General features: G+C 45.6%; 3 protein-coding genes across 3 annotated transcripts in view; 1 reads left to right on the forward strand and 2 right to left on the reverse strand.

Moving 5' to 3' along the window:
* Positions 1–204: 204 nt before the first annotated feature.
* F8A1 (coagulation factor VIII associated 1) lies at positions 205–2,051 on the reverse strand. The gene has a single exon (XM_003918489.5). It carries the CDS (start codon positions 1,897–1,899, stop codon positions 781–783), a length of 1,119 nt encoding a protein of 372 aa, XP_003918538.4. The 5' UTR covers positions 1,900–2,051; the 3' UTR covers positions 205–780.
* Positions 2,017–24,349, forward strand: part of CLIC2 (chloride intracellular channel 2) — a 113,270-nt gene continuing 90,937 nt past the window's right edge. Inside the window, exon 1 of the mRNA XM_031660447.1 lies at positions 2,017–2,159. Within this exon, the coding sequence (XP_031516307.1) occupies positions 2,136–2,159 (24 nt within the window). The 5' untranslated portion in view covers positions 2,017–2,135. The remainder of the gene's footprint in view (positions 2,160–24,349) is intronic.
* The window catches only part of TMLHE (trimethyllysine hydroxylase, epsilon), a 70,068-nt gene continuing 51,963 nt past the window's right edge, over positions 6,245–24,349 (reverse strand). Inside the window, exon 6 of the mRNA XM_031660444.1 lies at positions 6,245–9,228. Within this exon, the coding sequence (XP_031516304.1) occupies positions 9,159–9,228 (70 nt within the window). The 3' untranslated portion in view covers positions 6,245–9,158. The remainder of the gene's footprint in view (positions 9,229–24,349) is intronic.

Below are 24,349 nucleotides of genomic sequence, written 5' to 3' on the forward strand. Positions count from 1 at the left end.
CAGTACGGAGCACATCACAGATGATCTCTGCAGGTTCGTTGCCCTGAGGCAGGTTCGTTGCCCACATAGGAGGCAGGCATAGTGCAAATTTCAAAGGAACGAACACATCCTGCAGCCCAAAGAGCTATCTGGTTCTGCTTCTGGCCTCCTGACAAGTAGGGAAGAGAGTCACATTTTATAGACGAGGGACACCAAAACCACACATGAGGAGTGCAAGAGTAGCTTTATCATGGATTTAGGGCTGTGGTTACAAGGAAGCTGTAAGGAATAAAATGACTCCCCTGCCACGAAGACGTACTGTGCGGACGAGTGGAAGGAGAAATGTGGCCATTACAAAGACACAGAAATACGTTCAGAAATGAGGGGCAGGATGAAATCATCTAGGGTAGGTATTTAGAGGGAGAGTGCCGTGCAAAATAAAACCCTCACTATGAAACAAAGGCAGAGGCAGGAGGCTGCGTTGGGTGGAAGAAGCAGAGGAAGGAGACGAAAGGGACTGTCATTTTCATGTCGTGGCTTTTTAGAAGACGGCCGTGTCCTCTACTCTGATTCTATCAAAGTGTGTTCTTGGCATGCAGGTAACGTTCAGCCAACGAAATAATTCCTATGGCGGCAACAGGAATAACAAAACGCAGAAGCCGGAACGATGTCTTTTTTATTCCTCCCCAGACGCAAACGTGGATGTGTGAGGTTTGGTAACAGGCAAAGTCATCTGGTTCACGTGACTGATGGGAATCCCCTGCCGGTCTGGGCAAAAAGTCACTGGGTGAATGGGATGGATCAGACTCCCTGTCCTGAGGGGGAGATGGTTTCTTGCAGAACGAGGTGAAGGAGGTGGTTCTGCTCAGCAGTCAACAGTGGCCACATCTCCACCTGCAGCGACTTGATGGCTTCCGTGTCCTTTTCGTGGGCAGCCATGACCAAAGACTGGAGCAGCAGAAAGAGCTCCTCGGGAAGCTGGCCGCTGCTCTCCTGCCCGTGGCTGTCAAAAGCCTCCCAGGAGTACTTCTCCAGGGTCTGGGCGTGCTCCGGCAGCAGCTTGGCCGGCGGTGGTTGTAGGAGGAGCAGCAGCAGCACGCGGGACACCTCGCAGCGGACCAGCACGTCCGAGAAGGCGCCCAGGGCGGCGGGAGAGGGCGCCGCCGAGCCGGAGTTCGGAGGAAGCAGCGCGGCCGGTAGGGCGGGGGTCGCCCCGGTCCCGGGCCCGGGCTGGGGCCCCGGCGGCGGGGGCGGCGGCAGTGACTGCACCGGGTGGCTGCCGTGCTCCCGCGCCAGGCGCTGCATGCGCGTGAAGACCGCCAGGGCGCCGGTGTAGTCGCGCGCCAGCAGCTGGCAGGAGGCGGCCTCGCCCAGCGCCTGCAGCGCGGCCAGGGGCAGCTGGGGCAGCTGGAGCTGGGCGGCGCGCTGGAAGTGACCGGCGGCGGCGGCCGGCTGGCCCAGGTCGCGCAGGGCGGCGGCCAGCTCGAGGCAGAGGGCGGCGGCGGCGGCCGGCTGGCCCAGCTCGAGGTGCAGACGCACCGCGGCGCCCAGGGCGCTGGCGGCGGCCTGCAGCGGCTCCCCGTAGGCGGCGGGGCAGACCAGGCGCTGGCGCGCGTCGCGCTCCTGCCGCAGGAAGAGGCGGGCGGCCTCGGTGAGGGCCAGCGCCTCCCCGGGCCCGTGGAAGAGCGCCTGCTGGCAGCGCGCCACCGCCAGCTGGCACCAGGCCGCGTACGGCAGACACTCCTGGGCGCGCAGCTCCCGGCCCAGCTGTCCGAACTGCTCGCCGGCCTCCGCCACGTTCGGCTTCCGCAGGAACCGCTTCTTCAACTTGTTCGATACCAGCCGGTAGCGGGCCAGGAAGTCCCCGGCCTCGGGTCCCGGGCCGGCGCCGCCGCCCAGGCCGGCCGCCGCCGCCGCCATGCTCGCCGCCCCAGGCACTTCCGGACGCGCTGCCGCAGCTGGCGGACGGGCGGGGCGGGGCGGGGCGGGGCGGGGCGGGGCGACGTGCCCTGCGTCCCCCTTGGCGGGCTGCCGGCGTGCCCGCGCCCGCTCCCCAGCCCGAGCGTGCCCCTTGCCCTGGTGATGTGCAAAGAGCGGGATCGGAGGCGGGGCCTGGCCGGGCTGTGAGCGGCGCATGCAAATCCAGGGTCTCGGGGATGCGGAGCCAAGACCCTGGGAAGGTACGCGGGGCCTGGCCGGGCGCCAGCTGCTGCTAGCTCGGCTGCAATGCAGATGCTCTCGCTTGCTGAAGGCCTCCCACAGCCTCTCCATCTGAACATGACCCAAACTAAACTCGTGACCCTAATTCCGTGTCCGTGCATTTCTCGACTGTTTTCCCCCCACCGCTCACTCCTCCATCTTCCTGTCCAGGGCCCCTTGCCGAGCGCCGGGTCCACCTCTCCGTCCCCAGCCCGGTTGCCTTTAGGAGTCCATCCTGTCGCAACGCTGCAGTCATGGTCTTGAGGCCCACCCGCCCCAACGAACGCCATCATGCTGAGGACTTTCCCGGGCAGGCCCTGACTTGCTCAGAACCAGCGGGGGTGTCCCCTTCCCACCCAGGGCCAGTCCCCTGCACTGTCACCGGGAGGGACGGCTCCTCTGTGCCATCCCTGACTCCCACCCAACCCCAGACCCCCACCACCTCTCCATCCCTCCAGCTGTGGAGGTCTCACAACCCCCCACCCCACTCACCGCCCACGCCCCCAACACACCCCATGTCACCGCCCAGCCCCCCACCCCATGTCACCACCCAGCCCCCCACCCATCTCACCGCCCACGCCCCACCCCAAGGCAAAGTGACTGAAGCAGGCAGGTGGGTTCCTTTAAACATTTTATTGTGCAGTGTAGGGCTAAGACTTTGGGGCCGGGTGGTGAGGGGTTTAGGCAGGGTTCGGGCGAGGAAGTTCGAGGCGGGAGTTTGGGGCTGGGTGGGTGGACGAGTGGACCTGCCAGGTCCCAGGGGCCGGGCGTCAGAAGCTAGTCCCCGCCGGGGGCCACTTGAGAGATGATGGTTGTGTCAAAAAGGGTGCTCAGCAGCCTGTTGTTGTGAACCGCCCTGTCCAGCAGCAGTGGAGTGATGGTCCTCTCTCCGTTGTCCTGGGCCTCGTTGCCCGCCAGCTCCAGGACCTTGGCCGTCAGGTACTCGATAACCGCCCAGCGAAAGAGTAGGCCAGGCGCCCCGTGGGACTCAGAAGAGCTGGCGTGAAGTAGCCCTCCCGTGGGCAGCTCCACCTGGCTCACCCACGGCTTAGCTCCGCTCGGGCGGTCACGGCCCGGAGTCTGCTTGACCACCAGCGGAGGACCCGGCGATGTCCCTCCTCCCGACATGCTGGGCGTTGAGTGTGCTATCTGGGCTTGCCCTAGCTAGACAAGATGGCTCTCAAGATGACAGTTACCGCGTCCAGTACTGTGTATCCTAGCGACCAGGGCCCAGCCCCTCATTGGCTGGGGAGCCGAAAGCAATGGAGCGCATACGTCGGTGGCAGACGCCTGCCTTGATGTGGCAGACACCAGGTGGCAGACACGCATGCAGTGGTGGCTGACCTCACAAGGGACACGTCCATCAGGTGACCTCAGCGCTTTCCCATTGGCCTCGAGGGAGCAGGCCTGGGCCTAGAAGTGACTGGAGGGCCATGGTGGGGGGAGGGGAATCCCGCTCGTGACCCTCTCTCTGCCAGTGGGAACTCTCCGTTTCTACTGGATGGGAACATTATGGGAAAGACAGAGGGGTGGGCGAGGGGAGAGTGGGTACCACGCCTTCACAATGTTGCACATCCATCACAACCACCTAGTTCCAAAACATTTCCAACACCCTCAAAAGAAACTGAAACCCCTGCACCTATAAGCAGTCACTTGCCACACGCCTCCTTCCACACCACCACTACCAACCCCCACACCCCGCCACGCTGGCCCTCTCCCACATACATCTGTACGTTCCGATAGTCCCTGGCAACCACTTGTCAATCTGCTTTCTGTCGGTAGAGGTTAGCCTGTTTTGGAGATTTCCTATAGATGGAATCATACGACCAAATGTGAGGCCTTGTGTGTCTGGCTGCTTTCACTTAGCATAATGGTTTCATCAGGGTTCATCCATGTTATTCACTGCTAGGGTATGGAAATACCACTGATTGTTGCAGATTGATCTTGGGTACCGCAGCTTTGCTGAGCATACTCAGATAGGGTTGGCGTATTAGTCCGTTTCTACACTGCTATAAAGAACTGCCTGAAATGAGTAATTCCTAAAGAAAAGAGGTTGAATTGCCTCATGGTTCTGCAGGCTGTACAGGCTTCTGCTTCTGGGCAGGCCTCAGGAGACGTGCAATCATGGCGGAAGGCGAAGGGGAAGCAAGCACCTTCTTCACATATTGGAGCAGGAGGAAGAGAGAGAGAACGTGCGCGAAGGGGGAAGGGCTGCACATTTTCAAACGATCAGATCTTGTGAGAACTCTATCACAAGAATGATAGCGAGAGGAAGTCAGCCCCGTGATTCTGTCACCTACAGGCCCCTCAGCCTTCAACGGGTGGGATTACAATTGGACATGAGATTTGGGTGGGGACGCAGAGCCAAACCATCTCGGGTTTTTCTTTTTTTTCCTTTTGATGGACTCTTTAGTGTCCTCTATATAAGAACATGCCATCTATGCACGTATGAATAGAGATGGCTTTACTTGTTCCTTTCCAATCTGGATGCCTTTTATTTCTTTTTCTCGACTAATTGCCCAGACTAGAACTTTGAGTGCGATGTTGAATTAGAAGTGGCAAGAGAAGACATCCTTTTCTCATTCCTGATCTTAGGGGGAAGTCAACCAGTCTTTCACCATTAAGTGTGATATTATCTCTGGGTTTTTCATGGATGCCCTCTGCCAGGTTGAAGAAGTTTCTTTCTATTCCTGGTTTGTTGAATGTACTTTCATGAAAGAGTATTGCGTTTTGTCAGATGATCCTTTTTGTACATGATTAAGATGACCATGAGTCCCCCCCACCTCCGCGGCCCCCGCCGCTCCACCATGCATTCTGTTAATACGGTTGTATTATATAAGTTGATTTTCACATGTTGAACCAACCATTAATATGGTGTATTATATAAACCGATTTTCACATGTTGAACCAACCTTACATTTGTGGGATAAATCCTGTTTGGTCATAGTGTATAAAGAGTGGTCAATAAACATTTCGTTGAAAGAATAGGAGTGGATCTGGCAAGCTTCTTGGAGGACAGTGCGTGTGTTAAAGAATCTGTAGCATGCTGAGAAGCCAAGGCACTGGTGGGAGGAGGGGAGTTGCAACCAATTCATTAAGGCTGGAGAGTAGGATGCCAGTGGAGTAGTAGTGGTTGATGTGGCTGGGAAAGAGGTAGGCAGGAGCCAAGACATGGAGGCTCTATTATACCATGCTCAGGGTTTAGAATACCCTGTAGGCTACACTGAACCCACTGTGGTCTTTCAGCTTGGGAGTGACATGGTCTGATTTGCCTCTAGAAGGATCACTCTGGAAGCTGCATGTGGAGGAGTGAAGACAGAAGGTTGTGTGTAGATGGGAGCAGAGGACTGAGATTGGAATTAGAAAGCTGCTGTATGATACCAGTCAAGAAATGACAGATATCTCAACTAAAGATATGGCATTGGTAGATGGGTGGGGACAGGGGTCCATGCAAAGTTTAGGTAGTAAAATGGCACACAGTAGGCACTCACTACATATTACTCATACTGGCGAACCTAGCTGGAGACATGATAATTCATTGTCTCATTCTTCAAATATTAAGCTAGTGCCAGGCATGCAATGTGTTAGCATTGAACCGCTGGCATAGATCAGATCCCTGCATGCAGTCTGGTGGAACATACAGACAAGGAACCAGTGTATAATTATAACACTATACTGTGATAAGTGCTATGAGAGGGGAAGTTCAAGGTGCTGGTTATAGTTTGGTTTGTTTGACCCCTCCAAATCTCATGTGGAAATTTGAAACCAGGGTTGGAAGGTGCGGTCTAATGGAAGGTGTTTGGGTCACGGGGTGGATCCTTCATGAATGGCTTGGTGCCAGCCTCACAGTAATGAGTGAGTTCTCACTTGATTCATTCCCACAAGAGCTGGTTGTTAAAAAGAGTGTAGCACCTCCCCCTCCCCCCGCAACCTTGATTCCTCTCTCACCATGTGATCTCTGCACTTGTCGGCTCCCCTTCACCTTCTGCCACGAGTGGAAGCAGCCTGAGACCCTCACCAGAAACCAAGCAGATGCCAGCACCATGTTTCCTATACAGCCTGCAGAATCATGAGCCAGATAAACCTCTTTTCTTTATAAATTACCCAGCCCCTCAGGTATTCCTTTATAGCAACACTGATGGACTAAGAAATTGCTGTAGGAACACATAAGAGGAGTAATTTACACAGACTTTTGGGATTGGGGAAATGTTCCTGGAGAAATGGTGTCCAATATGAAGCTTGAAGAATGAGTACAAGTTAGCCAATTGGAAAAGTGGGGCATTGGTTGGCAGGGAAGGGGCATGACGATGGGGAAGTGAAAAAGCTCTAGTGTGACTCCACAGGGGTAGAGTGAGCTGACTACAGACTTTGGAGTCATTCCTGGACAAATGGGATGAAGGAGGAGGTCTGCGTATGGGTAGGAAGATGAGTTCAGTCTCGAGCATGTGAAATTTCAAATGCTTGTGGGATATCCGTATGGAGATGAAGGATATTTGGCTTAGGAGTTCAGGAGTGAAGTCAATACTGAAAATGTAGATTTGCGACTCATCAGGGTAGTTCTTGAAGCCATGAATGTAGTTGAGACCATTCAGAGAGAGCACATAGAATATATAAGGGGACCAAGGACAACTTATTTTAAGGGGCAAGCAAAAGAGGAACATCATTGGAAGAAGACTAGAGGAGTGTCTCCACAGATCAAGTTGGTGTGGGGTGGGTGGAGGCGGGGGCATGCTGAAAGATAATCAAGCCAGAAAGAGATGAGAGCAAAGGTTCAGAAGGAAGCCAGAGGAACTGAACAAGAAGTGACAAACTCAGAAACACTTGCTGAGTTCCAAAATGATAAGCATTAAAACCTGTTCACTGAATTAAGCAATGCAAGTGTTGCTGGGGGCCTTGGCAAGAGCAATTTCAAGGGAGGGGTTGGAGGCAGAAACTAGACCAGACTTGTACTAGGAGGTCGTGAGAAATTCCAAGACATATCTTCCCAATACTGGGCAGCATGATAAATGTCCACATTAGAGAGAACTGGTGAGCAGGCCATGCTCAGCCAAGGCATTTTACATGCCTAATGGAATCTTGCGTAGAAACCTTCTCCAAGCGTAGAGGTAAGGGTAGGTGTGATGGCAACAATCTCACTTACTTTTCCTTCATCTGCGAATGTCTTGATTTCCCCTGCATTCCTGAAGGTAATTTCACTTTGTAGACAGGGTTGCGGTTCTTTTGTTTCGCCACTGAGAAGTGTTATGCCGCTTCCTCTGGCCTCCATGGTTTCTAATGAGAAATATATTGCCATTCTACTTGCTTTTGCCATATAGGTAAGGTTTCCTTTCTCTCTCTCTCTCTGCTTTTGAGACATTTTTCCTAGGTCTTTAGTTTTCAGAAGTTTGACTGGGATGCTTCTTAGTGTAAGTTCCTTTAAGATTATTCTGTTTGGGGTTCACTCAGCTTCTTAAATGTATAGGTGTGTGTCTTTTGCCATATTTAGAATCTTCCAGCCATTATTTATTTGAATACTTTTTCAGTCCCACCCCCTTCCTCCTTTCCTTCTGGCACTACGATGACACAAAAGTTAGCTCTTTTGTCATATTCCCACAGATCCCCAAGTTTCCACTCATTTTTCCCCCAGTCACTTAGGCTCAGGTCACATGTTCTGACTGGGGGTTTTAATGTTAGTTCCACTTCAAAGCCTTTCCAATGGTATTTGGTTCTGTTAAGCATGATCAGCAGTCTTGGAGCTGGCGAAGTCTATATCCCTTACTCAGTACAGTTCTCAAAGTCCTTTGTATGTTGTATAGGATCACATCTGTACATACACAGCTTGGGGGTAAGCCCAGAAGTTCATACACAGCTTCATGGGTTTACTTTCCCAAGCACTTCCTCCCTCCCTGCAATCTCCCCAGCACTTTCTGGTTCCCTCAGCTTCCCCTTTTTAACCTTCTAGCCAGAAAGCTGTTGCTATTGCTTTAGGTACTCTTCTCTGCCACACACTTCCTGTGCCTTTGCCTTCCTCTGGTGTCATTCAGCAGGAAGACCAAAGAGAGAAAAAAGAAGGCATGGGCACCCTCTTGGGACCTACAATCAGGGAGGAAGGTTACTTTCCTTCAGAGTTTTAATCACCTGAAGGCCCTGGCGGCTGCCACTGTCACTGTCTCTACCTCTGTCACCACCACTGCTGCCACAGGATTGCCTGTGGGCTAGAACATGAAAGTACGAAGAAAAGAAGAAAGAAAAACCGGGGATCCCCTTAACTATCGCTGAGGGTTGGTATTCCCTTTTCCCTCTTCTCAAGTCAGAACCAGAGCTCTCTCTGTTCACACCACTGTCTACTTCTAACTTGCAGGCTACATTGAGCCAAGGATACTAAAGGGGGAAAATGTCAAATTCACTGCTCTTTCAGTGGTGCTTCAAGTTGTATGTAGCCTTTCCCCAGTCTGCCTCCTTCCATATACTTTTCAGAGTCTTCAAATAGCTGGCCCATGCACTGTGTCCACATTTTATAGCTGCATTCAGTAGAGTGTGCATATGCTTCATCTCGCCCAGGAGCAGAAACATTCTGGAGATGTTACATTTTACTTTTATATTTAAGTGGAACAAATTTGTTCCCTTGTAAGTAACTGATTGTGTGTGTGTGTGCGTGTGTGTGTGTGTGTGCGCGCGTGCGCGCTTAGGTGCAGAAAAAAATTCTTTGATTTTGAAGTACCATAACACAACTAGAATATATCTCAATATTGATTGTCCTGCATCAATTTTTCCTGGTAGAGACTTTGTCCTTTTGAGGAGCAGGTTCAATTCTTCCTTTATTTCTGGAAACTTTTCACATACGGCATCTGTGGATATTTTTCTATTCCATTTATTAGGCTCTTTAGTTAAGGCATGTAAATTATCGTAATGTTGGATAAGCATTAGCGTGACCACCTAAAGTTCTTCCTCCATGCGCTTGTTTTGATTTGTATGCATATCTCTTCTGCATCTTGCTCTTCCTAATTTACTTCTTTGATCCACCATGTGGTTCTTTGGGTTCTCGGTTTCTTTTCTGAGCTCAGTAATCTCCTTTTTAAAAAAAAAAAAAAATCAAATTTGGTTACCAATCATCTGGTCTTTGAAACTTTGTTAAGTTGAAATCGTATTTTACATGGCTTAGAGAAGTCTAGGGTTAGTTGCATCTGTTCCTTGTTTTATGCATTCTTCCAGTCTGTGATGGTTATCTGTCTTTTGTATACTATGATGATTTCTTTCCTACTCTTCTTTCTTTCTTTCTTTCTTTCTTTCTTTCTTTCTTTCTCTCTCTCTTTCTTTCTTTCTTTCTTTTTCTTTCTCTCTCTCTTTCTTTCTTTCTTTCTTTCTTTCTTTCTTTCTTTCTTTCTTTCTTTCTTCCTTCCTTCTTTCTTTCTTTCTCTCTCTCTCATTCTCTCTCTTTCCTTATTTCTTTTCTTCTTTTTCTTCCTTCCCTCCTCCCCTCTTCTCTTTTTCCCTCCTTTCTTCCTTCTTTTTTCCTTCCTTCCTCCCTCCCTCTCTCTCTCCTTTTCCCTCTCCCTCTCTATCCCTGTAGATTGTTAGCATCATTGCTAAACCATTTATTTTTATTTCAATTATGGAAAACATTGTCAGACTTTCTATTTGCTCTAACATTCTGAGGGTGATAATTTGAGGGCAGGCGGGATGTTGATTTCAATCTACCTTTTTTTCTAAGATCTTGCTAAATATCGTCTATCATGCTCCACTCCATCCATGCAAGGGTGTGTCTTACTCTGAGGGTTTTGTTTTGTTTGCCCAACTCAGCACAGTGTCTTGGAAAATGGAAAGAATTGGGAGCCTTCCTACTGCTGGTGAAATCTAGGCGTGGCAATTGAGGGCTTCTATTCACAAAGGTATTTACTTAATTTTTTTCTGCTTATTCTCTCAGTCCATTTCTCCTCAAGTCAGAGAGCCTTACATCCCATTCTCAGGATCTAACTGGCTCACATTGTTTTTCCTCAGTATTGCTTCCAGGGGGTGGGGACAGAATCAGAAGTGTGCTAAACCAACCGTCCTCCCCACTAGTGTGTGTGTGTGTGTGTGTGTGTGTGTGTGTGTATACACACACACACACATTCCTGGGAAGCCACTTTCCTCCCTCTCTCCTTCCTTCTCCTGCTTCTCCTCTTTATTCTTCTCTTCTTCTCATTCTGCTTTTTACCATTATTTATTTATTTATTTATTTTTTATTTAGTACGAGAGGGGAAGGGAGATTCTATTATCTTTCTTCACTCTACCATCTTTTACAAATAAATTGTAACAGTACTGACTCCAAGTTAGATAAAAGCTTGCGTGCTTGAATATGATTATTGCTTTGCTTGAGTTTGTAGATTATTCACTAAAAATAGCCTCAGGAAAACAGGACCTTCAACAGAGATAAAAGAAAACACGCCAACCAGCAACTCTGGGAAGGGGCTGACCAGCCTGGTAAGAATAGGCTGACGGTGCCTGTAGAAGGTCACAAAACATTGACCAAGAAAGCAGTGATTAACTGCCCACCTGAGACTGAATACGTTTTAGAAGAATGTTTTGATCATTATTTCCCCTACTTTCCCTGAAAAACCCCTAATCCAGAGGCACAACTCAGAGAGGTGATCACTGAACTCTAGTTCACTGACTCCTCCGGGTTGCTGACTTCTCAAATAAAGCTAACTTTCCTTTCATCAAAGCTCCTCTCTTTGAGTTTTTGGCCTTCAGGTGATGAATGGCCTGGACCGGAATTCAGTTACAAAATCTCTGGTTTTGGAGGGTTATTTTTTTATTCCTGGGATATATTCTGGCTGACTTGGAGTTAGTTTTAGATAAATGTAAGCTTTCTAATGGATCTGAATCCACACTAAGGGATATGAAATTTTCAAGGTCTTTTTATTTTTAATCGCAAACACTTCATTTTATCAAATCTTAATCGTCTCCAATTTCACCACAAACAATACAAGGACCTTGTCTTACAAGTCAATGCTGTCCAGTATTTAGTTATAATTTGGTCAGTTATATGGTTTTCATGCAGTCTATTTTTTTTTTTTTTTTTTTGACTCATAGCCATGGTTACTAGTTTCTTTGTTTACCGTTCCTCTGTTGCATCTTGCTTTGTTCTTTTCGTTCAATCTCCTTTTAATGGAAGAACATCTTTAAGTCATTCTTTCAGTGAGGGTTTGTGAGTGGTCAGCCCTCTCAACCTTTGTTGAAGAATACCTTTACTGGCTGGGTGCGGTGGCTCACACCTATAATCCCAGCATTTTGGGAGACCGAGGCGGGAAGATCACGTGAGCTCAGGAGTTCGAGACCAGCCTGGGCAACATACTGAGACTTTGTCTCTACAAAATAATAAATAAATAAATAAATAAATAAATAAATAAATAAACAAACAAACAAATAAATAAATAAATAGCTGGGAGTGGTGGTGCTCACCTGTAGTCCCAGCTACTCGGGGGGGAAAAAAAAAATTAGCCAGGCATGGAAGTGCACACCTGTAGTCCTAGCTACTAGGGAGGCTGAGGCGGGAGGATCCCTTGAGCCCAGGAGATCGCACCACTGTACCCCAACCTGGTCGACAGAGTGAGACCTTGTCTCAATAAATAAATAAATAAATAAATATTTAAAAATATATCAAAAAGAATATCTTTACTTCACTCATTCTTGAACTGTAGTTTAGTTGGGTATGACATTTCCCCCCATTCCCCGAATGCATTAGTGATATGATTCCATTTTTATTGCAGCTGGTGAAAAGTCTGCTGTCAGTTTACTATCCCTTTGATAGCACTGTCACTTTTCTTTCTAGTTGATTTTAAGATCTTTCCCCTTTTCTTTGTTGACCTGCACCGGTTTCCCTGTGATTCAGTTTTATTGTTTCTTGCTGTGGCTCGTGCTTTTAGAATATGAGGAACTATGTCTGTTTTCAAATCTGAAAATTTCCAGCCAGTATCCTTTTGATTATCGGTTTACCCCTATTCTCTTTATTCTCTGATTCTGTCATTCCTATTAGAGGGTTTTTGGACCTTTGCATCATTTCTCTGTATCTCTTAACCGTTTATACATTCGCTATCTTTTCTTGCTGCCTTCTGAATAATTTCCTTGCTTCTATCTTCCAGTTCACTAAAGCAGATGAATCTGCTTTTAAACCCATCCTCTGAGCTTTTGCTGTCACTGGAAATAATGTATTTCATTTTTGGAAGTTCTACTTGGTTCTTTAAAGAAAGAAACCGACCTCTTCTTTTGCCATAGAATCTTGATCTTTCTCATATGTTTGGATTACTTATTATTTCTAAGTATCTTACACAAGCTTATTTTATACTCTCGGTTGGCTCTATTTTCTGAAGTTTTTGGTAGTCTAATTCTGCTCATCATTGTGTTTGCTGATACTCAATCACAGGCAACTTTTTTTTCCCTCAGGTGTTTTATAATTTTGTTCGTGAGTTCAGGGATTTGTTCAGATGACTTCATCTCTGTGACTTCAGTGAGGTTTGACTGGGGGTGTATCTCTGGCTGTTATCTTTTTGATGTTAATTTGTAAGCTTGGAGTTTTCAAGACCTAAATAAGAGGTATTAATTCCAACCCTAGCCCTACATGACAATAGCCTTAGAGTTACAAATGACCAGGGGAAGCATTTTATTTTCTCCCACCAGAACCCATGAAGAAACAAACTCTCTTGTCATCTCACCATGGTGGTGGGAAGACTTTTTTTTCCTAGTCCATCCTTTCATTGACTGTGTAGCCCTTGTGAGGCACCAAGGCTTTTCTCCTCTCCCTGGTGGTTATCGAATCCATTCCCCTACCAGCCTAACATAAATTCAAATGCCCGTTGAGCTGCTCTTTAGGTTCCTCTTTGTTTTTTGACACCTGAGGGTCAGTTTCCACCGTAAGTTCATCATATGTGCATTCAAAGGAATATTTATTAAATTTTATCCTGCCTTTTAAAAGGTGCTTTGTAACAGGAGGGTTTTCAGGTTATCTAGTGTGCCCTGTTTTCAGAAATGGAAATTAATTTCCCCTTTAAAACTCCCAGAGCACTAAGAAGCTCCCACAAATTTTCTGGAAGAGGAATGTGATGGTGGGGAAGACTTTTCATGAATATGTAGCCTCAAAGAAAGATTGGTGCTTTGGGGTGCTAGATACTCAATGACAGCTTAAGACAAGTGAGGAAGGGCCTAGGAGTTGAAAGAGCCCTAATCGCTCAAAGCCACATGTCACAAGAAATTTTGGGAAGAAGAGCCACTTTATGAGCTGGTTACCTTCATGGATTTTTCTTCCCTAGGCTCAGAAGTGGAAAAATATGAAGATCCATTGCTGATGGGAATCCTTCCCTAAGCAAATGGTGGTGAGACATGGCTGCTTTTAGTGCATTTATTATATGTGACCATTTAAAAGCAGGTACTGAAGGCTGTGGCAGAGTCACAAGGTGGTACTCAAAATATGATTATATAGGTAACTGGGTGTGGCTCTTCCCTGAGGCACAAAGAAATGATTTTTGTGTACTCTTTGAAAGGAAATGTATAAAGTTGGTATTATGCTTTACTCAGAACATTTTTAAGAGGGTTGGGAGTGATGCAGTCACTTTAAAATGATATATAAGATTGAACACTCTGCTAAACTTCAGATAAGAGTATCCAGTTGCCTCTTGGACTTCCCTGCCTGGATGTTCTGTTCCACGTGTACCTCAAACTCAAATATATCCAAGACTGAAAACATCTTCTCTCCAAGCTCTCTCCTCTTCTAATATATGCCCTGTGTGAATAAGGTGTGCCCAGTTGACCAAACCAGTAACCTGGGAGTCATCTTGTCACCTTCCTCTCCCTCAACCCCTCTCTCGCAATTAATTGGACACCAAGTTCAGTGGACTCTACCTTCAAAATGCCTCTCAAATCAATCCACGTCTCTCCTTGGCATTGCTGTTGGACAGCAGGGCCCAGGTTCCCACTCCTCTTGGAAATGACAGAGGTCTCGCCTCTTCTGCACCTTCCCCCGAGCTTGAGGAACTATCCTGTCCAGAGGAAATCCTTTCCCTTCCGTATTTCTATAGAATGCTGTCTAACACTTTGAATTCCCTTCAGGCTCTGGGTTTCAGAAATCAACACAGAAAGAATCCAGGCTATTTGTTTCCCTCCAGGACGAAGTTAGAGTCTTGAGGGCAGCGAGGAAGGCAGGCATATGCATTGTTGCAAACCTTCTCAAGTGATTCTGATGTGCAGCTCCGGTCAAGAGCCACTGCACAACGTGGTGAGCTATTTGAATACAGGGACCGTGCCTTTCAACTTGTGTTCATCAAAACACAACACAGCCAATACCTGATATAGAATCAGTGCTCAGTAAATGTTCCAGTGAATGAGTGAATACAAGAACTAAAGAATGATATGGTGCAAAGAAATGGATGAAAGGGATCTTACGAGCTACTTAGTGCAATCCCTTCGTTTTTTTCAGTTGCCGTAGTGTTGGGATTGCTTGAGGCTCCTGGATGTTCACAGGATGTCATTTTTGGCAACCACAGACCACTAGTTACCCAGCTTTTTTAGGTGTTGTGTAGCAAGGAGGGATTTCGGGTTATGTAACCTGCAATATTTCCAGGAATGGAAATTATTTCTTTTTCCTTTTATGACTCACACAACATCAGGAAATTTCCACAAAATTCCCAGAAGAAGAACATGATGGAGGGAACCACTTTCCCTATATATACATATTTTAATGGAACTGCCAGTGAAGCAGTAGATGTGGCCAGAAGACGCCACTTTCCTGGTGTCTCCTGAGAACTCTTTTCTCCCATTGGTTATTTTCACCTGCCTTCTTCTGCAGGTTCCTTTTTGTTTGGGCTCATTTTCCATTTTCTCTCTATCTAGGTTTGTTGAAAATGCAGGAGCGAGTGCTTCCCAACCTTCCCTACTCCAAACACCTATGCACACGCACCCACTTGCATGCGTGCACGTACACGTACACACATATACACCCACACGTACATGCGTGTGTGCACACACACTCCTGGACTCTTGAGAAACTTTCAAAAGGAACTTATAGATAGGGTGAGGACTTTTATTATTATTTATTAATTATTATTATTACTTATATCTGAAATATAACATTTTAGACACATGGAGGTGCTCTAACCCCCAAATTCCTGTTTGTCTCTGGAAAGGAGCAGGCAGTCTAGGATGGGCAGGGACACACAAGACAACTTATCTTTTGCCATATGCATTAGGCCTAAAGTATTTACAAAGCAAGAGAGGCAGCTGTGGCAAGGCAGAAAAATCCCGGGATTCAGAATTAAAACAGCTGGGTTAGAGTCCTGGCTCTGTCACTTGCTCTCTAACTCTCAGTTTCCTCATCTGTAAAATCGGGGCAATGGTACTACTTCATATCAATACAACTGCAGCTGCAAAAGACTGGTTTAGGCACCCTTGTTCTGAGCTCTCACAGACTCCTTGTGCTTACCTGGTGTTAACATTGGCTGTTAATACATCTGTCTCCCATGGTACAAGGAGATCTTGAGGGCAGAAATTCTATTTGTCTGGCCTCCACTGTGCCTGCCCTCAGTACACAGCAGAGCGGTCAATGAATGTTGGTTGAGTGAAGGAAGAACAATTGGACATTTGCGTGTTTTTGTGTGTATAATTCCTGTTTTACTATCATCGGTAGGCTACCAGGATAGTACAAATCTATTTTTATTGTATGTAAATTTGACATATAGATATTCCAAATTAACAGGAGTTGATTCGCTCCCCATGTTACCTAACAACTACTTTTGGAAGGTTGTTAGATCCCTTTAGGAGGATATTTCAGTACATTTGCTCCCCTAGTTAGGGTTAGGGTTAGGGTTAGGGTTGTGTTCCCAGCACAAGCGTCTCCTCAGTAATAAGCCTTTACATGTGTGCACCAGTACTTTAAAGAGGTTTTTTTTTGTTTGTTTTGTTTTTTGTTTTGTTTTTTTTTTTTTTTTTAAAGGTGTTTTCGTGTACACTGACTCATATGCTCCTCACAAGAACCCCATGACATAGGCAGGAAAGGTGTTCCTGCTACCACTTGATGGATGAAGAAACCAATGTTCAGAGACGTTAATTGAGTCACTACATACCATATCAAGAGCAAGTTTGTTTCAGAGCTGGGCCTAAAACAGAATCGGGTTTCTCATTTCACAGTCTGGTGTTCTTTACGCAATCCATTTGTTCAGCCTGGTTGCATTTTGTAATGTAGCTTCAGTGATATTTTTTGCATCTCGTCCTATTCCTGCTTCACAACTGCACCTCCTACTACTTGCCTCAGCATACTCTCAATCGGGGCTTCTCAGGTGCTCAACCAGGGCCTCTCCCTCTACCCTGAACATGTCCTCTTGCAATTTCCTGCCACTGGATCTTTGCATCTGTTTTCACCTCTTGGTGGGCACCCCCTCCCCACCCCCATGTCACTGCAGGTTGAAAGAAATCCTAGGCATCCTCTTGGTTTCAACTCAAAGACCACCTAACTTCATGAAACCTCTGCAGATGGGCCCTGCTGGATGAGATCTCTCTGCCCTTGAACACACAGAGCAGTCCATGTCTTGTTCTATATCCATTTCCATATCTGCTTCATTCCCTTCTCTACAGTGTCCCTTGCTCTGTGTTCTCACAGCCCTCTGTGCTCAGTTTTCACGGCACATATTGCCCTATGTTGTGAGCCTGCTTTCGCCCTGTGACTGTGAGCTCCTTGAGGACTGGAACCTTGTCTGATTCATCTCGGTATCTCCAGCACCCAGCACAGGGCCTGGAACACAGTAGTTGCTCCAAAAAATGTTGGATGAATGAGCAGATGGATGAATGAACACTACCCCACACAACGCCTTGGATAGAGTAGCTGCAAAATAATAATGGATTGAATTGAGTCTATAACCAGATCTCATTTCTTTTCATCCTATCTCAGTGCGAGATGAAGGTTCTTTATTCTGACTCAGGCTGTCACTTCCACTCCCGCTCTGGGTTCCATCCTATCCTGCCTCCCCAGGTGCCTCACTCCATCAATTACCTCTTCTCTCAAGAATCTCTAATCTCTCCGTCTTCTGTGCCTGGCTCCTTTCCTTGCAGTAACTAAAATGCTCAGGTCTCTCCTCCTAGTCCAAAAATAAGTACCCTCAACTGAATGGGTGTCTTCTTCCTCACAGTATCAAACTATGTACCTCACTGGGGAGTAACCCAGTTGAGTGAGCCCTTTACTGGGGAGCCTTCAGTGTCAGTCTCCTTAGATCTTTTTCTCTCAGGTTTGGTCAGATGGCTCACAGAAGACTCTTCCAGCTGCGAGAATTTTAGAGGCAGGGGCAGGGAAGAAGACTGGGGGTTCACAGCTTTCAGGACACATGCTTCCACTCAACACCCCTGTTTTCAGTACAGAACCCCAGCCCTCAACTAAGTCTGGGAACTCCCCATCCAGAGACCCTCTGCTTTACCCTCTCTAGGGAATAACACACCAGACTTCTGTCAGAGCACGGGAGTGCCAGCCCCTCACTGGCATTGACAGCAGGAGGGGATTTGGCAATGAATCTACTTCTTAAAGGAGTTTTCAAACAGCCTTCATTATTTTGATTCCCATCCCCCTTCACTTCCAGAGGGAACTCCACTTCCAGAGTTACCTTGTTACAGCCTTTGAGGATTTCTGGAGGTGGGGAGTAAATCGAGTTGGCTTTTTGCTTTTCTCACTAAGGTCTCAGAATTCCTAGTTTGTGGCCTTCTTGGATCTGCTAAGTCAGTTGCCACTCATCGTCTGTTCTTCAGCATCCAAAATTTAGTTGTTGCCTCCTTTCCTGTTCTTCAACCCTTTTTATTTCATCTTCAATCCTATCCTTCTGATCCTTTCAAAAATCATATTTGCAGCAGTTCCAGTGGGGTATTGGGTATTGGGGTATGGTGAAGTTAGATGTGGAAGTATGTGCTCCACCTTAACTATGCATCATCCCCTGCATGGGTGTCTGCCTGCCTGTCTCATTGATTCTACATGCCTTTGTTACCACACCACTCTCCCTAAAACTCTCCAGACTCAGCTTTTCTCATCTGGCTCTCTGACCTGCTCTCTGACCATTCTGTTCTTTCAGCTGTCAGCCTTCGGACTGCCAAAACCCCAAACTAACTTCCTATCCAGGAACCCTCAGGCCTAGAAGTTCAGCTGTCTTGCCAATATATCTGTGCTCCACAACTTACCTACTCTCTCTGACCCCTACCATTTTCACATACTTTTCCAATTCTGACTGTCATAAATTTGCTGCTTCCCTCTAAGTAGAATGTTGATTCCTGTCAAACACACAGGAATCACACAGCCCTGATTCCTCCTCTTCTCTCAAATACTGATATTGTCAACAATGATAAACAACTACTATGTACTGAGGGTTTTTTATGTGCTGCTCACACTTTATACACATGTATAGATTCATTCTTCATCATAGATTTTTCAGGTAGCTGGCATTTATTAGCCCCACTTTGCATAGGTAGAAACACAGGCTCAAGGAAGGAAAGCAGCTTCCCAAAGTCAGAGACAGAATTCAAGCCCAGATCATTCCAAGTTTGTGCCCTTCCTATGACATGACACTGCCTCAGTCAAGGCATCAGAGAGGAAGCTAGAAAGCAGATGGTGAGAGGATACTGAGTACCTGAATTGGAGGGAGTGGCCACCATCAGTGGGTAGACGATGGAGAAAGATGAGGCTAACAGAGAAAACCCTTCACTGAGTTCACAGGTTTACACAGCATTAGCCCTTGTGATCTTCAGTTGTGCAGGGCACGAATCACCATGCCTGTCTGCCCACACAGAAAGTAAGCTAGAACACCACCACTAATCTATATGATATAAACCAACATGGCTTAAGATGATTTATTGCAACTGTAAAAAATGCCCCCCCCCCCCCATTTTTTCCAGAAAGGAAGTGTGGATTGCGTTAATCAAGCTAAAGACTTTTTTATACTGCTTTACAGTCTGACACAGAAACAGACAGTCATAAAGATAAGCCCGAATCATCAAGAAAGTGCACAGTCGTATTTTGCCAACCCAACTGAGGGAATCAGGGAAGAGTAAAATCCACATGGAAAAGGTTTCCCCTGACTTCCCATTCATGATGGTACAGTAAGTTCATGTTATGGAACGCTCACTGCTCCAAACACATGGCAATGATGGACAAAATATAAAAAGGTAAACTCAAAAAGGCATAGCCAAGACAAAACAAACAAAACAAAACAAAAACAAAAGATAATTGTCTCCATGTTGAAGTACTACACTTGTTGCTCTGGAAGCAAACCATGGTAGCCAGAAGCTAAGCTCCTGCAATGTATAGCGTTTCCAAAGTACCCTGAGCAAGATGGAAGACAAAAGCCAGGCTCACGGATTAAAGCCAAGGACTAGAATGGAGCTACCCACAAACCCACCAACCCCTGACTGTAAGTCTGACAAAAAAGAACCACCGCCAAACTCTGCCAGGGTCTTTGGTTCTGATGAGCTGCAGGCTTAGGGAGGTGAGGATGCAGACATGTTCTGGCCTCGTAACTAAGAGTTGAGCTAATCCACAGCTGAGCTAAGTGAGTGGATTTCCAATATTCCCAAGAGCACCCTGGGGCCAGTGATATGGATATGTTCTATCAAAGGGTTTTGAGCCTATCAACTGACTGGTATTTTGCAAGAGAAAAAAAAAGTACTGAATAGGTTAATTCAGTAGAGGCAAAATGAGAAATGATGATTTTTTGTTTTGTTTTGTTTTGTTTTTGTTTTCGAGACATGGTCTTGCTCTGTTACCCAGGCTGGAGTGCAGTGGCGTGATCATAACTCACAGTAGCCTCGAACTTCTGGGCTCAAGAGAGCCTCCCACCTCAGCTTCCCGAGTAGTTGGGACGGCAGGCACTCGTGACTCCACCTAACTAATTTTTCTTTTAATTCTACTTTTTGTAGAAACGGGGTCTCACTTTGCTGCCCAGGCTGGTTTCAAACTCCTGACCTCAAGCGATCCTCCTGCCTTGGCCTCCAAAAGTGCTGGGATTACAGGCGTGAGCCATGGCACCTGGCCAGATTTTGTTTTTAAGTTTGAAATGCTTCATTTAGAGTTTATTAACCACTAAATCTCTCTCTCTTTTTTTTTTTTTAACTTTTAAGTTCAGGGGTACAAGTGCAGGTTTGTTACATAGGTAAACTTGTGTCATAGGGGATTTGTTGCATAGATGATTTCATCACCCAGGCATTAAGCTTAGTACCCATTAGTTGTTTTTCTTGATCCTCTCCCTCCTCCCACCCTCTGTCCTCCAAAAGGCCCCAGTGTGTGTTGTCCCCCTCTATGTGTCCATGTGTTCTCATCATTTAGCTCTCACTTATAAGTGAGAACATGCAGTATTTGGTTTTCTGTTCCTGTGTTAGTCTGCTAAGGATAATGGCCTCCAGCTCCCTCCATGTCCCTGCAAAGAACATTATCTCATTCCTTTTTTATGGCTGCATAGTATTCCATGGTGTATATGTACCACATTATCTTTCTCCAGTCCGTCACTGATGGGGATTTTGGCTGATTCCATGTCTTTGCTATTGTGAATAGTGCTGCAATGAACATACACGTGCATGTGTCTTTGTAATAGAATGATTTTTAGTCCTTTGGGTGTAGACCCAGTAATGGGATTACTGGGTTGAATGGTATTTCTGACTTTAGGTCTTTGAGGAATCACCACACTGTCTTCCACAGTGGCTGAACTTGTTTACAATCCCACAGTGTATAAGCATTCCTTTTTCTCCACAGCCTTGCCAGCATCTGTTATTTTTTGACTTTTTAATAATGGCCATTTTGGCTAATATTAGTTGGTATCTCATTGTAGTTTTGATTTGCATTTCTCTAATGATCAGTGATGTTGACCTTTTTTTCTTCATATGACTGTTGGCCGCATGTATGTCTCCTTTTGAAAAGTGTCTGTTCATGTGCTTTTCCCACTTTTGTATGGGGTTGTTTGTTTTCCTGTAAATTTGTTTAAGTTCCTTATAGATGCTGGATGTTAGACCTTTGTCAGATGCGTAGTTTGCAAATATTTTTCTCCCATTCTGTAGGTTGTCTGTTTACTCTGTTGATAGTTTCTTTCACTGTGTACAGCTCTTTAGTTTTATTAGACCCCATCTGTCAATTTTTTGCTTTTGTTGCAATTGCTTTTGGCGTCTTCATCATGAAATCTTTGCCCATGCCTATGCCCTGAATGGTATTAGAGTTTTCATAGTTTGGGGTTTTACATTTCAGTCTTTAATCCATCTTGAGTTAATCTTTGTATCTAGTGTAAGCAAGGGAGCCGGTTTTAATCTTCTGCATATGACTAGCCAGCTATCCCAGCACCATTTATCGAACCGGGAATCCTTTCCCCATTGCTTGTTTTTGTCAGGTTTGTCGAAGATCAGATAGTTGTAGGTGTGCGGTCTCATTTCTGGGTTCTCTATTCTGTTCCATTTGTCTATGTGTCTGTTCTTGTACCAGTACCATGCTGTTTGGGTTACTGTAGCCTTGTAGTATAGTTTGAAGTCAGGTAGCGTGATGCCTCCAGCTTTGTCCTTTTTGCTTAGGATTGCCTTCGCTATTCAGGCTTTTTTTTTTTTTTTTTTGTTCTATATGAATTTTAAAATCGATTTTTTTTTTTTCTCGTTCTGTGAAGACTGTCAGTGGTAGTTTAATGGGAATAGCATTGAATCTATAAATTGCTTTGGGCAGTATGCCCATTTTAATACTGATTCTTCCTATCCATGAGCATGGAATGTTTTTCCATTTTTTGTGTGTGTCATCTCTGATTTCTTTGAGCAGTGATTTGTAGTTCTCCTTGTAGAGATCTTTCACCTCCCTAGTTAGCTGTATTCCTGGGTATTTTATTCTTTTTGTAGGAATTGTGAATGGGAGTTCATTCCTGATTTGGCTCTTGGCTTTACTGTTGCTGGTGTATAGGAATGCTAGTGATTTTTGCACATTGATTCTGTACCCTGAGACTCTGCTGAAGTTGTTTATCAGCTTAAGAAGCCTTTGGGCTGAGACAATGGGGTTTTCTAGATATAGGATCATGTCATCTGCAAGCAGGGATAGGTTGACTTCCTCTCTTCCAATTTGGATGCCGTTTATTTCTTTCTCTTGCCTGATTGCCCTGGCCAGAACTTCCAATATTACGTTGAATAGGAGTGGTGAGAGAGGGCATCCTTGTCTTGTGCTGGTTTTCAAGGGGAATGCTTCCAGCTGTTGTCCATTCAGTATGATGTTGGCTGTGCCTTTGTCACAGATGGCTCTTATTATTTTGAGGCATGGTCCTTCAATACCTAGTTTATTGGGAGTTTTTAACATGAAGGGATGTTGAATTTTATCAAAAGCGTTTTCTGCATCTATTGAGATAATCACGTGGGTTTTGTCTTTAGTTCTGTTTTTGTGATGAGTCACATTTATTGATCCACATCAGTTGAACCAACCTTGCATCCCGGGGATGAAGCCAACTTGATCGTGGTGGATAAGCTTTTTGATGTGCTGCTGGATTCAGTTTGCCAGCATTTTGTTGAGGATTTTTGCATGGATGTTCATGAAGGATACTGGCCTGAAGTTTTCTTCTGTTGTTGAATCTCTGCCAGGTTTTGGTTTCAGGATGATGCTGGCCTGGCCTCATAGAATGAGTTAAGGAGGAGTCCCTCCTTCTCAATTTTTTTGAAATAGTTTCAGTAGGAATGCTACCAGTTCCTCTTTGTACATCTGGTAGAATTCAGCTGTGAACCCATCTGGTCCTGGGATTTTTTTGGCTGGTAGGCTATTTATTACTGCCTCAATTTCTGAACTCATTACTGGTCTGTTCAGGGATTCAGTTTCTTCCTGATTCAGCCTTGGGGAGGTGTGTGTGTCCAGGGATTTGTCCATTTCTTCTAGACTTCCTAGTTTATGTGCACAGAGGTGTTCACAATATCCTCTGATGGTTGTTGGTATTTCTGTGGGGTCAGTGGTAAATATTCCCCTTATCATTTCTGATTGTGTTTATTCGAATCTTCTGTCTTTCCTTCTTTATTAGTCTAGCTAGTGGTCTGTCTATTTTATTACTTTTTTTCAAAGAAGAAAAACAGCTTCTGGATTCTTTCATTTTTTGAAGAGTTTTTCATGTCTCTATCTCCTTCAGTTCAGCTCTGATTTTTGTTATTTCTTGTCTTCTGCTGGTTTTGGGATTTGTTTGCTCTTGCTTCTCTAGTTCTTTTAGTCGTGATGTTAGGTTATTAACTTGAGATCTTTCTAACTTTTTGATGTGCGCATTTAGTGCTGTAAATTTCCTTTTTAACACTGCCTTCGCTGTGTCCCAGAGATTCTGGTACTTTGTATCTTTGTTCTCATTAGTTTCATAGAACTTCTTGATTTCTGCCTAAATTTCATTATTTACCCAAAAGTTATTCAGGAGCAGGTTATTCAGTTTCCATGTAATTGCATGGTTTTTAGTGAATTTCTTAGTCTTGATTTCAAACTTGATTCTTCTGTGGCCCAAGAGACTGTTTGTCATGATTTCAGTTCTTTTGCATTTTTTGAGGAGTGTTTTACTTCTGATTATGTGGTCGATTTTAGAGTAAGTGCCATGTGGTGATCAGAAGAATGTATATTCTGTTGTTCTGGGGTGGAGAGTTCTGTAGATATCCACCAGGTCCATTTGATCCAGTGCTGAGTTCAGGTCCTGAATATCTTTGTTAATTGTCTCTCTCAATGAGCTGTCTAATATTGTCAGTGGGGTGTTAAAAAGTCTCCCACTATCATTGCGTGGCAGTCTAAGTCTGTGTGAAGGCCTCTAAGAACTTGCTTTATAAATCTGGGTGCTCCTGTGTTGGGTCCATATGTATTTAGGATAGTTAGATTTTCTTGTTGAATTGAACCGTTTACCATTATGTAATGCCCTTCTTTTTTTTTTTTTTTTTTTTTTTTGTGTGTGTGTGTGTGTGTGTGTGTGTGTTTTAATCTTTGTTGATTTAAAGTCTGTTTTGTCAGTAACTAGGATTGCAACTGCTGCTTTTTTATGTTTTCCGTTTCCTTGGTAGATTTTCCTCCATCTTTTTATTTTGAGCCTATGTGTGTGATTGCATGTGCGATGGTTCTCTTGAAGACAGCATACCATTGGATCTCAGTTCCTTATCCAGCTTGCTACTCTGTGTCTTTTAATTGGGGCATTTAGCCCATTTACATTTAAGGTTAGTGTTGGTATGTTTGGATTTGATC

The sequence above is a fragment of the Papio anubis genome, chromosome X, assembly GCF_008728515.1.
Source record: "Papio anubis isolate 15944 chromosome X, Panubis1.0, whole genome shotgun sequence".
Lineage (NCBI taxonomy): Eukaryota > Metazoa > Chordata > Mammalia > Primates > Cercopithecidae > Papio > Papio anubis.

Excerpts from the sequence above, each read along its gene's own strand:
- F8A1 (XM_003918489.5), bottom strand. The coding sequence starts at position 1,899 with ATGGCGGCGGCGGCGGCCGGCCTGGGCGGCGGCGCCGGCCCGGGACCC.